Source organism: Aotus nancymaae, unplaced genomic scaffold (assembly GCF_030222135.1).
Source record: "Aotus nancymaae isolate 86718 unplaced genomic scaffold, 86718_ANA_hifiasm-v0.15.2.pri h1tg000004l, whole genome shotgun sequence".
In the NCBI taxonomy this organism is placed as follows: Eukaryota; Metazoa; Chordata; class Mammalia; order Primates; family Aotidae; genus Aotus; species Aotus nancymaae.
In genome coordinates, this window is record NW_026988415.1 from 345,832 (window position 1) to 361,275 (window position 15,444).

A 15,444-nucleotide genomic window follows, 5' to 3' on the forward strand; every position below is an offset into this window, starting at 1 on the left:
GTGAAAATGTGTATTTACAGGCCATCTGGAAATAAGACCTAGGAATATGAATTTTTTTTTTCTTTAAAAACGGAGTCTTGCTCTGTCACCCAGGCTGGAGCGCAGTGGCATGATCTCAGTTCACTACAACTTTTGCCTCCTGGGTTCAAGCGATTCTCCTGCCTCAGCCTCCTAAGTAGCTGGGACTACAGGTGCATGCCACCACGCCCGGCTAATTTTTTTTTTGTTGTTGTTGTATTTTTAGTAGAAACAGGGTTTCACTCTGTTAGCCAGGATAGTCTCGATCTCCTGATCTCGTGATCTGCCTGCCTCGGCCTCCTAAAGTACTGAGATTACAAGCGTGAGCCACTGCACCCGGCCTAATTTTAATAGGTTCTTTTGATGATTTCATTAAAAAATTTCTTGGGGAAGTTATTTTTAAAAATTTATTTTTATTTTTAATTGGGAGAGAAATTTATATATACTGTGTATACTATGTTTTGATGTATATATATATACATTGTAGAATGACTGAGTATACCAAAAATGAGGATACACATTACCTCACAGTTATCATTTTTGTGGTGAGAACACTTTACATCCATTCTCTTAACATTGCTCAAGAATATATTAACTGCAGTCACCATGTTATACAATAGCCCTTTTGAACTTATTCATCTCTTGATGATTTACAAAATGCCTATTAGAAAATAAAAAGCCTCAACTGAAAGTCTATAAAATATATTGGACTCTAATAGCTATATTATTTGAGAAAGAATTGTCTATCTTCCTTCTCTTACGACATTTCAATTTAAATATTTCTATGAAGATTGTCTGTATTACTTTCCAGTGAAACTGCAAACAGTGCAGATGGATAAACATGTCTCTTAAAAAGACTTTCACTATTCAAGGCATCATGCATTTTCAGACGCATAAATTTTGTATTACACTCCTCAGATTTTCATTTTAATATTGAATATGTAGTTTAACAACTAGTTTTAAAATCCTGAATGGTAGCGATCTATTTTTAGAAATTAGCTTTGTTTACTTACAGATGCAAATTTATGTCCAAAACTTATCCATTCTTTTTGTACCAATATTTCGAACCCTTCAATGCTCCTATAGAAGCTATCCAACATCAGCATGGCCAAGGACGTCAGCTGAGCAGTCCTGTCCCATCCATCACTGCAATGCACAAGCACTGAACTCTTCCCTGAAGAAACTTTGTCTGCCACTTGAATGGCTCCTGTCAAAACGAGCTGGCAAAGAAAAATATGTGAGTCAGTAGGGAGCTATAAGATATTGTTTAAATTTGATAGTTTTTAAACCTAGAAAAAGCCATGCTTTAAAATATCAATTAATTCCAGAGCAAAGATTTATCAAAATGCAACGCTAAGCGCTGCAGGATCTGTTGCTCTTCCTCTACAGACACTGCATTTGAATGTGCCCAGGTATTAAAAAACAAACCCAAACAAACCAAAAGTCAAACTGCATCCCAAACTTATTTTCACGGATGTGACTGTGATTGTGATAGTGTGCTAGGCCCGTCATAAAGTACTACAAACTGTGAGGCTTGAACAACAAAAATGCATTGTCTCACAGTTCTGGAGGCTAGAAGTTTGAGATCAAGGTGGTGGCAGCGCCATGCTAACCACTAAAGATCTTTTCCAGGTCGCTCTTCTAGCTTCAGCTTGTTTCTTGGCTTGTGGCAGCATAACTCCAATTTTCACATGGCAGTCTCCCTGTGTGTGTGTGTCTGTGTCCAAATTTCTTCTTTTTAGAATGACCCTAGTTATAACGAAGTGAGGGCTCACACTACTCCAGTATAGTTTCATTTCAACTAAACATGTCTATAAAGACCTTATTTTCAAATAGGGTTACACTGAGGTATTGGGGGTCAGGACTTCAACATATAAATTTTTGAGGGACAAAGACTCAACCCATAACAATGATCAGATTAAAAAAAAATCACTGACCCAACAGGTTGCATCTAGACTATAAAAGTCTAATACAGTGAAATTCACCTTTTGACCCTTAAATTGTCAATATATCAACTCTAACTTGGCTCATAAACAGTAGGTACTTAAAGTGAAAGTATTCTCATAAAAATTTGAGACTTAGAAGTATCAATAAACGTATGTATACAATGAGTTACTGCTATGATGTCATGTTTTGATGATTCATGCATTCAGAGAGATACTTTATAAACCATGCAATATACTCATCATGAGTGTGAGTTCGATAAGATTTAGCAAATTTATACAGTTGTGCAATCATCACCATAATGGAGTTGTAGAACACCCGCATCACCCAAAAAGTTTACTTGTGCCATCCAAGGCCTATCCCTCTTCCACGTTGAGCCCCAGGCAACCATTGATTTGCTTCCTGTCTCTGTAGTTTGCCTCTAATAGAAATTTTACATAAATAGAATCATGCAATAGGTGGCCTTTTGTGACTGGCTTCTTTCACTTAGCATCATATTTTCAAGATTCATCTGTGTTGTAGCATGAATCAGTACCTCATTACTTCTCATGGCCACATAACCTTCCATTGTATATAGACAGACCACATGTTATTTATCCATTCAACTGATGGACATTTTATTGTTTCTAGTATTTGATTACTATGAATAGTGCTGGCGTGAACTGTTGCATACACATTTTTGAAGGGACACAGTGTTTTTATTTTTCTTGGGTAAAATATCTTGGAGTGAAATGGTTGGATCATATGGTGAATGTATGTTTAATTTTTTAAAGAAACTGCCAAACTGTTTTCAAAAGTGGTTGTACTATTTCACATCTCCACAAACAATGTATGAGAGTTCCATGTCGTCACATACGTACAGCAATTTGTACATATTATGTAATTTTGGGTTGGTTTTTAAAAGACTTCTTCCATGGAGCATCCAAAATTCTAACAGCCATGCAACAGAAATGTATTATGGTCATTTTACCTAATGCAAGGAAATGGAAATGGAAATAGAAATTCATTTATTTTAACTAATTCATGGAAAAATCAGACCGAGTGAAAGATCTGATGTATGAGGGGTGAAAAATTACCTACTGGGTATAATGCTCACTATTTGGGTGATGGGTTAACTAGAAACTCAAAACTCACTATGCAATATGTCCACGTGACAAACCTGTACATTTACTTGTTAAATCTACAAAAATAAAAAGAAAGAAATGTAACTTCATTAAGCTTTACACATACAACATAACTAAAGATAAGTGGATAAAGTAGTGCCAAGAAGGAAAGGTTAATGGACCTAAGAACGTCTGGCACATCAATTAGTTGTACAAAATCCATTACTCCGAAAATAACTAGAGCAGTTTATTTCTTCAAGCATTTTAAGTACTCTCCTTGAAATCCTGTTTACAATTTTCATTTGAGGTACTTCTGAAGAAAGGGCTGTTGAGAAGCAATGGTAATATACTAGATCACTTGAGTCCAATTTAATGAAGTTGGGGTTCTAATGCATTTTTACAGAGGGCAACTCTCACTCGAGATACTTCCCTCACTTATAATTAAAACAAAGGACTCAATCTCAGTCAATTATTTTGAAAAATAGTAGCTGTGTTCCAATGAAGTATTAATTCCCACGATCACTTCTGACAGAAACAGCTACAACTATCTAATGAAACTAAACTAGAGTTTAAAAAACACATGGCCAAAAACTCTTAAGTAATCTGATGGACTTGTGACTGATGGGAAGAAATGACAGCCATCAAGCAGCATACATCACGATGTTAAGAGCACTGGCTCTATGGCCGAAAACCTGGGCCTGAAACCTCATTCCACTTTTGATATCTCATGCTTTGGGCCAACTGAGTAACCATGGTTTCTTTCTCTCTACTGTGAAGAAATGAGCGATATCCCCAGTAGCTTGTCTTGGACTAAAGGATACTTCCCATAAAGTGCTGACATTGAGCATAGGCTCAGTGAGGGCTAGCTGCCATCCAAGATGCCCAAAATAATATGACGCTTTAAAAGAAGGACTATAGGGCAAGAGTATTGTATTGAAAAGGACAAAGAGGAACTACAACTTCCAGATATCACAGAGTCCGCCTTCTACCCTGCCTCAGTGAACTGGAATGAGGATTTGGGAGGCATGCTAAGGATGGTGATTTTCTCATTGCAAAAGGCTTGCCCTGGTTTCATGCATTGAGTGGTGACACCATTTCACCACATTACAGGTTAGTGATGGCCATGCCACCTCTCTGTCAGCAGACCCAGGGCTATAAGATAGTGTAGGAGGCTGAATAATGGTCACCAAAGATGTCCAGGTCCTAATCCCTGGAATCTGTGAATACTATCTCACATGGTAATAGGGACTTTGCGGGTGTGATCAAGTTAGTGATTTTGAGACGACAGATTATTCCAGATTTTCCAGGGGGGCCTAAATTACATCACACAAATCCTGATATGAGAGAGGCAGAGGGAGATTTCACACAGGCAGAAGAGGAAGGCAATGTGACCACAGAGGCAGAGGATGGAATGATGTGGCCACAAGAAGCTGAAAGAGGCAGTAAATGAATTTTCCCCTAGGGCTTACAGAGGGATTGCAGCCAAAATATTCCAGCCAGTATTCAAGGTCCAACTCAAGGCTATCCACAACTTTGCTCCACTATCTGAATTGCTATGATGTGACTGATGCCTGAGAAGCCATGAGTCAGATACCATTTCAAGTGTCCACCTGGATTCTCCAGTCTCCTGGTACCTCCTTTGGTTTCCGTAGAGGACAGTGACAGTTTCTTTCATTTCTTTCATATCCCCTTTGCTATAGACAAAACTATAAAACCTTAGAGAGATCTCTTAAAACATTTTCCACATTTCTTAAGTGGGAACTTCATCTTTTGCAGATGGCCTTGCCTCCTAACTTCCTCAGATATCTGAGCCATTCAGTAAGACCTACTTTCACCCAGTCTCTCTTCCTTCTATCTAGCTCAGAGTAGCAGCTGAGCCACCTTGCCAATAACTCCTGTACCTGTGCTCGCTCTTTAAAAAAATATTTTTTCTTATTTGCAAAAGTAATATATATTCCCTGAAAAAAATGGAGAAAACATAGGCCTATGACTCAGAAATAATTATTCACATATTGTAAACTCTGTATACATATAACTTCTTTGTACATTTAGGTTGTTTCCAATGCTTTTCCACTTTTTTTAAGAGATGGGGTCTTGTTCTGTCACCCAGCTGGAATGCAGTATTACAATCATATTAATAGGTCACTGCAGCCTGAAAATTCCTGGGCTCAAACAATCCTTCTGCTTCTGCCTCCTGAGTAGCTGGGACTACAGTTGTGCACCACCACAACTGACTACTTTTTGTCTGTTTGTTTTTTAGTTTTGTAAGAGGCAGCTTTTGCTACGTTGCCCAGGCTGGTCTCAAACTCCTGGGCTCAAGTGATTCTCCTGCTTTGACCTCCCAAAGCCCTGGGACTACAGGCATGAGCCACCATGCTGGCTCTGTTTTTCCACTATCATAAGCATTCTAGTATATTCATCTTTTCAGACCTGTGTGATTATTTTCCCTTAAAAAAATTCCTGAAGTATTTTCTCTTTGTCTACAAAACAGGCTGAAGCTTCCCATGACTTGAAAAGCCCTTCTCATAGTCATATGATCCTCAACACTTCCCCCTTCATTAACTCCCTCTCTTTTGAAAAGAAAAGTCTATATTCACTACCTCTATTTTCTCACTCACGCCCACCACATCACTAGACACCCCCAAGGTCATCAAGAACGTTGCTAAGAAATGTCCTTCAAGTATCACTGACACTTTCTTAAGATCCTTTCTTTACCTTCCAATATTCTCCTTTGATGGATTTCTCTCTTATGCCTGGTTCACTGAGCTCCACTTCTCACCTCCTGCCCTGAATACAAACAGGCCCAAAGCTCCACTCAAAGTCCTCTGATCTTTTCCCCACACAACCTCTCTCAGAATCCACATTAAAGGGCTTCGTTTGTGCTTGTTGCCCAACAGCTGACTGCCAAACTGACATCTCAGTCCTAAGTCTCTATTTTGGGTTCTACTTTGCAGAGAACCTGCCTGTTAGACACAACCAGGTGGATGGCCCACCACTATTCCAAATGCATGGTGTTTCTCTTGCCCAAGGTCCCAATCAGGATTACCCTTCATCTGCAAATGGTGGCATGCTTTTCTCAGCTAGCCAGGCTCACCTTCTTGGTGTCATCCTACATTTCTTTAGACCTGGCACCTAGCTAATCATCAAGTACCACAGGCCCTCCCTTGGAAACATGTCTATCGCTCTCATAGTCCCCTCACTCCCACACTGGCAGCATTCAAACTAGGCCATTACCACCCCTATCTTTGCACTCTTAAAATAGTTCTGTTTTCTCTTCCTTTCCTCTCCTATCTATTCTATAAGCAGCTGACAGAACATTTTCCTAAAATACCCTACTATTCCAAAACCTCTGGGGGCTCCCAACAGCCTAACCTGACAGTCAAGCCTCTGTTCATCTGGGTTCTGCAGGTTTGTAGATTAACCTGCAACTATGGAAATCCTTAGTCTTCCTAATTCCAACCCACTTACACCTGTTTCTGGGCCTTTTCTAGGTTTTCCTCTTTCTCTAGAATGGATTTCCCCATCCTTCCACTTTCTTCAAGGACCAGATTCAAATCCCACCGAATCGGAAAGGGAATGTTCCTTCTACTGAGTTTGCCATACATTACGTCTCTTTTTACATATACCTATCATCTCTTCAATCATATATGAACCTCCTTAAATATACCATTTTCCCATTCACAAGGTCTAACATAAAAAACAAAATAAAACTTTTTATTTTACAATAGTTTTACATGCACAGAAAAATCGTAAAAGTACTACAGAAAATTCCCACATACCCAACCCAGTTTTTCTTCTTACTGACATCTTACACTGATCACAACTATGGCATGTCATGTTGTATGGTACATTTGTCACAACTAATGAACCAATATTTATACATTATTAACTTATTATTAATAAAGTTCATATTTTATTTGGATTTCCTTCATTTTTACCTAATGTCCTTTTTCTGTTTAAGGATCCCATCCAGGCATCACATTATATTTGGTTGCCACAATCAGTTTTTTTTTTCTGCAATTCATTGGTGAGGATGACAAATTCATAAAAAAATGAAAGTTGGGCAAAATAAAAATAAGATTTCCATCAAGTTGGAAAATAAAATTTGACTGAAGAATATATCTTAATAACTCACCTATAAATTAAAGCTGGTTTTTTGTTTACAGAACTAATTGGTTTCTAAAAGTGTTAGTTCCCTCAGATCACTTCAAGTACTTTTTAAAAAGTGGAGAATTATTGATGCCTTTATCAGAATAAAGGATTGAAAACAACAAAACGCAAAATCAATTCTTTAAAATAAGTCATTTGAGATTAGTTTCAAAAAAACAACAACCACCTCTATCTAGGTCCAAAGAGGTCATACCCAGTAATGGTTAGATAATAAATTGGCTATACCTAAATAAACCTGCATGAAAGACTGAACAACTTAATACTGAAAGATAGAAATGGATGTCTTTGCAAACTCTAAAAATATTCTGGAGTGATGATGTGAAATCTTTAATTTAGGTAAGCAAATTATAAAGCAACATAAAACTGTCAAATGTAGTCCTCTACTACTAAGTTTATCCTCCAATGTCCATTTTTTAAGGAATTAAAAAATATCTCCATTCCACTAAACAATTACATTCTTTTTTATATACGCAAATATTTTTACAAAATACACTTGCCTTGATGTGTTCTAACCAATGAGTAGACTCCAAACTGGACAACCAATGAGATTCTTCTACATTAGGATAAACAATGTCCTTCACTTTTTTTAAAGATTCCCGCATAACATGAATATTATGAATGTCTAAGAAGAAAAGTTCGGCGTTATGATATGCATCATCACTTTCATATCCTCCTCCTGTTGCCTAAGAAACAACACGAAACACAAACAATCAGTTGAGTCTTCTATTTTATTAGAAACTTACACAAATATTTCTAAAGTTATTTGTCCTCCAAATAACCCTAAACCCACCAATTTAAATGAATAATTGATGTGACTTGACTTCCTAGCCAACACTAAGTCTCAAAAACATTAGTCATACTTTGATCTGAAAAAAAGACAGAAGGCTGGCAATTTCCTGGGGAATCTGTATTCCTAAGGAAAAAAATCATCCTCAAAATGCTCTATAATTAATCGCTCTTCTTCCGGATCTGGAAAGGCAAAAGCAGGCTGTGAAAGGTCCTCATTCTCCATTAGTTTTGTAGCTCTGATAGTACTCTTCAGGGAGGTGGGGGGAGGCTGCCAGACTGAGGTGGCAGCAGGCACCTCCTGCTCTTTACAGCACTCAAGTAGGACGTGATGCATTAGAGGAAAACAATAGGCCTTGGAGTCAGACCCAGGCTGATAGCTCAGCTTCAGCTTCTCCTTGCCCTGTGATCTGGGGCAAGGCATTTAACATTTCTGAGCCCCAACATCCTTTCCTGTAAAAAAGGGGATAATACTACTGAGGTCTCACACTATCAAAGGAACCACACTCTATTATAATAGCTAATGCCAGCCACTATTTAATGAACCCCTATGACATCCCAGGCATTGCGATTCTTGCTTTACACGATTTTATCTCTTCAGCAATGTTGCAAGATAGGTATTACTCTCCTCATTTTGCAAATGAGAAAACAGGAACTCAGAGATGCTAGCTAACTATCCCCTAAGTCACATAGATAATAAGTGGAATTTAACTCTAAGTCTGGCTTCAAAGCTTGAATTTTTTCTACTAAACCACGACTATTTCTCTGCTATGCAAACACCAATGACAGAGACTGCACATAGTGAGCTCTGAAAGAATAAACGATTTCAAAAGGAGACAAGATGGCTACCACCTGTTGTAGCACCTACAAGTATTAACTTGCCAGGGCAGGCTTTGGTTCATCTTCACACCATGGTGAAGAGTGCCCATTTTCTACACTGACAAAAATAGATGCTATGGTTTCATTTAGGAATCTGGCTGCATTCTGCTTAAATGTTTTGAAATGGCATAGAACACGTGGCCTTTGGCCCTTTTAGAAAAAGTTCAACAGCTCTGAGACTTGCAAAGAAAGCAATATTATACCAACTCCAGAGTGCCTGTAGAACAGAACAGGGAAACATCTGCCTGGGGCTGAAGCGGAAAGGAGAAGTCACCAGACAAATGTGCCATAGCTACAATATGCCTCTTTTCTCTTTATCATTAACAATGGAAGGAATATAAGCTTATAGCCATGTACAGAAGGGCCAAAGAAACAGGTTTTTTTTTCTGAGGTTAGTCACAGAAAAAGGCTTCCTGCAGAAGTAAGGCTACCATCCATTTAGGTTTCAAACCTGGAGAGCTTTGTTAAAAGCCAGAGATCTTGCTCTCCAAAGACTCCAGGCAAGAAAATATGCTTAGGCAGAAATATTTCTTTAGAGCTTGCTCTAAATAGCATCACTAGTAAGTAGACAGTAAACATTCACAGTGTTGTTTAAAAAAGTTACTAGCTAATAAATAAGCAATTTATTATTTAAGTGGGCCACTTGCCCCTCTTACTGGTTATTTATGCCTTGGGGAAGAACTCAAGAGACGCTCCCTCCAAGTAGCAGTCACTTTTGTAAAATGCAGGCACAGCACAGGGTCCGGGAGGAAATGGCCAGCCTGTTTTGCTCAATCTGCAAGCCTATAATGCAGTGACATGTCTCCCTCCCACAGACAGATGACCTGCTTCTCTACACATGTGGTTTTTCAATAGTTATGGTGATTTTCAAAGAGATTCTTGATACTGGAGTTCCCTTCATAAAACTGAAAATAATAAGTGGAAAAAAAGGAAAAATGTACTTTATTACTCATTGCTAATGTTTCTGGTAAAAACAGACATTAGCACAGTTCCACATTAATTCATCACAATGTACTGTCACAAAAATAGAAGCGGCTCGCTGCTAGATCTTGCCTGTCCCTGGATTTGGTTTGATTTAAAATGATGTGCCGTTGCTTGTTGCATCTGGGGGTGTAAATTTCTAAATATCCATAAGGGAGGAACAATTAGGTCCAAGAAGAACAGAAGGTCAGAAAGGGCAATAATCAATTAGTCAAGCACACACCGAGTTCCCAAAACTTTGAATTCTACGTCTCTGGTTACTTTTGAAGTGTTCTTTTTTGGTTTTCCTTTCTTCAACAAAAAAGAACAACGTAGATTACCTAGGACCATGATGTAAAGGTCTACAGGCCTGTTGCTATGGATATAGACGACTAGCGGAGACACACAGCAGAGGGAGGGGGACACGAGTGAGTTTTCTAAAAGAATGACAGAGATCTGTAAAGCTTAGGCTTTTTCCTTGATATTTTTCTTCCTTTGACTCCTAAGAGGACTAGAAATAGAGGCTTGTTTCCTGAGTGTTAAAAAGGCCTTCAAGAATTCTATTGCTATAATGAGCTTTAGAGTTAATATAATCAGTGTATCCATTTCATACATTTTAATATTCTAAAATATTCTTTGTAAATACTTTATTGTAGTGCTATATCATATCTATTTCAGGCTAAATATATACATGAAAATATTGCTTTTTATATATATATATTCACTCTGAATTATATATGAAAGATAATAAGAACAGAGATATATAAAATTAAAGACAATCCAATATTTAGATTTATATTTGATTTCCTAAGTGTTTCACTTATGATTCCTAATTTACTTGTCAATTTAACTTACTGATTGCTTTACATATAATTTCAAAATCATTTCTAGACCAAAAAACAACAGTGGTAACAAAGAGCTGGTTCAAAAGCATGCATGGGAATAAGGAGGTGGTCCAGGATTAAATGTGTCGGATAGAAGACCTGTGTGCAAATAATGAAGAGTTGAGCTCCGCACACATGCAGTCTGACACATCCTAGTCCAGACAGACATCACAGACTCTATTAGGAAGCTGCTGCACCTATCTGAGCTGCTCAAGAACCTGTTTTGCTTTCTGGTTCTTGTCTTAAGTTCTGAATAACTGAAGATGCTATACAAATGACCTCAGGATAAGCAATGTATTAAAGATGATGAAATTTTAGCCTCCAGCTGATGAGAAACAAAAAATCTGAAAGTTGGAATGCGAGTGAGCAACTTGGGGAGGGCATTTGAAGGTGACAGCAATGATGGGAGGAGAAGAAAAACAACAAAAAGGAAAAACAGAACACAAAATGCGCATCAATCTGGGGCCATTCAGTGTAGGAGCAAAAGGCCCTACGCCTTGCAGCAGCTTCTGAAGCAACACTATGCAGTCGCTGACGTTCATGATGACCCTAATCAAAGTGCATTCAGCATATTCTGCTTAGGGCAAAAAGTCAATCGAGACAGACTTCTTTAAAAATGGTCAACTTTATGTATATATTTGTGCTTGGAAAACTTACGTACATGGATCTACTCATTTCTTGAATTCTCTTATGTAAATGAGAACACATATATGTGAGTATATATGGCTATGGAGGAGGGAGTGTTTGGGTAAGCATACAAATTTAGTATTTTAATAATTACAGCTTCCCAGAACTCCTCACAGATGCCTCAATAGTATACACAATGAGTGATCATCCACAGCTGAGAGCTTTAAAGAGAATCTAACTTTTGCCTGCCTAAGGTTCTGGCCAAAACCCAACTTCATTACAGTCTAGAAGTGCCTATTTACCTAGAGTTTATTTGCATTTGATTTTAGTGTATTCAATTTTGTTTTAGTTTTGTGATTACAATTATTTCCTATTTAAGAGAACTGGTTTTCTTAACTATTAATTTAAACCCATGTGCTTCTATACCATGACAAAAACATTCACAGAAAACACTGCAATCTGTACGTCAGCTACGTGTCGATCATATCATTAAGTCCACTCACCTTGTTGGCCACCGCATTTACGCTGGGTCTTGCATCATAGATGGTGAGTTTGGAAATCTGTTTGTTAGTCTCCCTGATAACATCAAGATATTTCTCATCATCTTTATTTCGTTTCCCACTCATACCGACAAGAGGCTGACTGCAACGCACAATGACCGTCTTGTTTTCTGGATGAATCCATGACAGCACCTATGGTTAGGTCAGAAAGTTTAAGCTGTCAAGAAAACAAATCTCCAAGGAAACAAAACTGCAAAACAGTAAAGCACTAACAATTATCAAGAAGTGAATCTGATTGTGCTAAAATAGAATACTTGTTCACCTGTAATCTCACTGTGAGTGTGCCCAGAGACATGCATTTAATAATATGACAATTCAGAAACAAGTACAATTACCAGTCTTTTCTTAATCAGCACATCTAATAGAAATTAAACGCTTACCTAAAAATAGTTGTATCACTTAAAGGAAACTGAAAACGTGATCCCATTTTAATTATGTACCTTGCACTGGATTTGTTATCATATAGAAGCAGCTTTGGCAAACAGTGAGAGGTAGAGCAAATCGTCTGTGGTACAATATGTTTCTCATAATAGCAACTCATGTCTATAGATCATTTTCCCGACAGCCTCAATTCTAGAATCTAGCACAGGAGGGAAGAAAACCCGAGGGGGGCAAAACGGATCTCAGGACAGCCCAAAGAACGAAGATCTGCTCGTCACCACAGTGCAGTGTGGACATCCGATGCCTAGGAGACCTCATCAAGCCCCGATTCAGAACCTGTCTTCTCTAATTTTATACACAAGTCTAGTACATTTGCTCCCTGTTTTCCAAGCTCATAGCATGTAAAAAGTAATAGGTGTAAAAGGTAGCTAAAATGTAATATACCAAAAATGACAGAATTGTACGCTTCAGATGGGGAATTGTTTGGTATGTGAAGTAGACCTCAATAAAGCTGTTAAAAATGGGGAGCTGGAGAATTGCAGCACAGTGGGCAACAATGTGGACTCTGGGGTCTAGTGCCATCTCTGCCACGGCTCTAACCTCAGGCATTTCACTTGCAGCTTCTCTGGCTTCCCTTTACCTCTTCATAAAATGGAGAGAATAATATAATCTCATAGGGTTGCTGGGTGGCCTGAAGAAGAATGCCCAAAAAGTCTGCAATAAACACTGGCTCGCGTTAGCTTATAGAGGCAGGCCCAGCAGCCAGGAAAGTCAGTTAACAAAAACTACAAAATGCAGACACTAAGAACTAAAGAAGCACAACCATGTGGGCTCACTCAACATAACACCAAATTCCCTGATGTCTCTGACGTTACCTGCGCCACAATGGCAAATGACAAACACTGATGTTTAGAAAAATTAGTGTTTATAATAATGACAACAGGTTAAGAAAAAATTATACAATAATAATATTCATTCTCAGAACAAATATTTGAGTCTTTGCACCATGCTAGAGACCAATTAAAAGCACCATTGCAGGCCCTGCCTAAGAGTCCAAAGGCTCAGAACTGGGAGCCTTAGATAAGGTACTAGTGGGACCTAAACCTCCATCTTCCAGTCTACAATGCACAGCTCATATGAGATCTGCCTTGCCTTCCTCCTATGGCCCTGGTATCAAGAGAGACAAGAGACATGAGATCACTTTAAAGGAGCAATTTCCTACACATTTAAAAGATTCATTATTTGAGAAAGACCCTCATCAAGTTGCAAATTTCAGCTGGGCCATAGGCAACGGCCTCTCTCCTCCTACCCCTCTTCTCTTTGTGGTGCCATGTTAGGAAATGCCACTCTTCCAAGTTGTTTCACCTCTTAATTTCTTTGCAGCAGGGGCGATTCTTACTACTTTTTAAAAAGGATACTTATTGTAGAGCTAAATAGGTACAAATAACGTTCACTTCACAGTGTCAACTAACACGAGTGCTTTTACAGTATATGGCACTGTATTACATTATTACTAAAATTAATATCTAGAAGCCATAGATAATTAAGGAGGTACACACCTAACCACTGAAAGATGTTTATCACAGCACTGTATATAGTAGCCAAAGATTAAACAGAAGCTGAATGTCTCACAATGGAAAACTGATTAAATAAATTATGGTACATCTACACATTGGCATATGAGCAGATCATACTTAGCAACATGGGAAGTTGTTTACAAGATATTGCTAGGTAGAAAAAGTAGACTGAGACACAAATTATAGAATAATCTCATTTTTTCCAAATATATACATATGCTTAGAAGGAAGTCTGGAAGGATATATACCAAAAATGTTAACACTGGTTCTCACTAGGTGGCAGACTCCTTTTTGCTTATCGGTATTTTTTATAATGCTTAAAATGAATATGCATTACTTGTTCACGAAAAACTCATAAAATTAAGACAAATCTGTTTGAGAACAAGAGAATACATATCCATTAATGAGAACATTTAATGCACATGGATTATTTCGCTACCCGGTGATATTTTATTATAATTTGTATCTTATTTACATGCAAAATAAGATCTCTCTCCCGTCACTTCCTTTTGTATTTTTACATGAGCTTTTACAAAAATAACTGACTATCAGATATTAATGATTTTACATTAAAGGCATGTATGTTCTCTGGGTGTAAACAAAGCTCTGAGACTTAGTCAACAGTCAGGTGGTTAGAAAACATCCTGAAAATGACATATTACCATGCTTAATAGTACCTAATAGTAGATCTGTAAATATGTAGAGGTGATAGGGAGCTTAGTCTTTCCTACAAAACTATTTTAGGAAAAATAAACACAAATTGGTGGCCATGATAAAGTAAGAAGGATAATAATTATCCATCTGCACTACAGTGGCTACTCATTCATTCAGAATAATGGAGACTACTGGATCAAGATGGCAACCAAGCATGGCGGAAAGGGCACCGTTGTTTAATTTTCTCTCCTGTTCCAAATCCCATGGAATTCACCCACATACACAAGTGACACAGTAGATACTCAATAAATATGAACTGAATGAATATGTGAACAAAACTGAGTCATGCTACCCTAGCCCAATTGTCCTTGTGGGCAAGGCATGCATTAGCAAGACAGCCAGCCAGGGTAGGGGTGTAGTCTGTGGCTATGGTACAAAAGAGCAGGTCTAAACAGAGCATAGAGGACTGAACTTGTAACCCTAGCTTCATTAGCACCATGTTCTAACAACATGAGCAAAAGAACATGCTTTCAAATACAATTTATATTGTGAAGATATGAACGGACACTAACTAGAGAAGCAAGTGAATTTAAAAAAGTCATTCCATTAGGCATTTATTGATTTAACAGGTAATATAATAATGCTATAGTGGAAAAACATGACAGATGCTACCTTAGCAGAATAATCACAGTTAACATCACTAATAATGGGCCAAATCAACAGCATGTCTCCTGAGGTGGGACACTGAGAACACAGCATCACTTCTGCAGTTTTATGGCTAGAAGTGTATAACAAGTGAATTTAAAAAATTACGATTCATATTAGGTTGACAGAATGCAAAAGTTTCATGCAAATAACCTTTTAAGGAAAAAAATCGTCTAGACTTGAAAAAGGCAAGGTG

General features: G+C 38.0%; 1 protein-coding gene across 5 annotated transcripts in view; it reads right to left on the reverse strand.

Annotated features, from left to right (window-relative positions):
• The window catches only part of MTM1 (myotubularin 1), a 118,100-nt gene that overhangs the window by 14,360 nt on the left and 88,296 nt on the right, over positions 1–15,444 (reverse strand). For all 5 annotated transcript variants that reach the window (XM_012477329.2, XM_012477327.2, XM_064360580.1 and 2 more), the window contains 3 exons: positions 11,875–12,063; positions 7,733–7,918; positions 1,032–1,238 (listed from right to left, as the gene is read on the reverse strand). In XM_012477329.2, the coding sequence (XP_012332752.1) occupies positions 1,032–1,238; positions 7,733–7,918; positions 11,875–12,063 (582 nt within the window). The remainder of the gene's footprint in view (positions 1–1,031; positions 1,239–7,732; positions 7,919–11,874; positions 12,064–15,444) is intronic.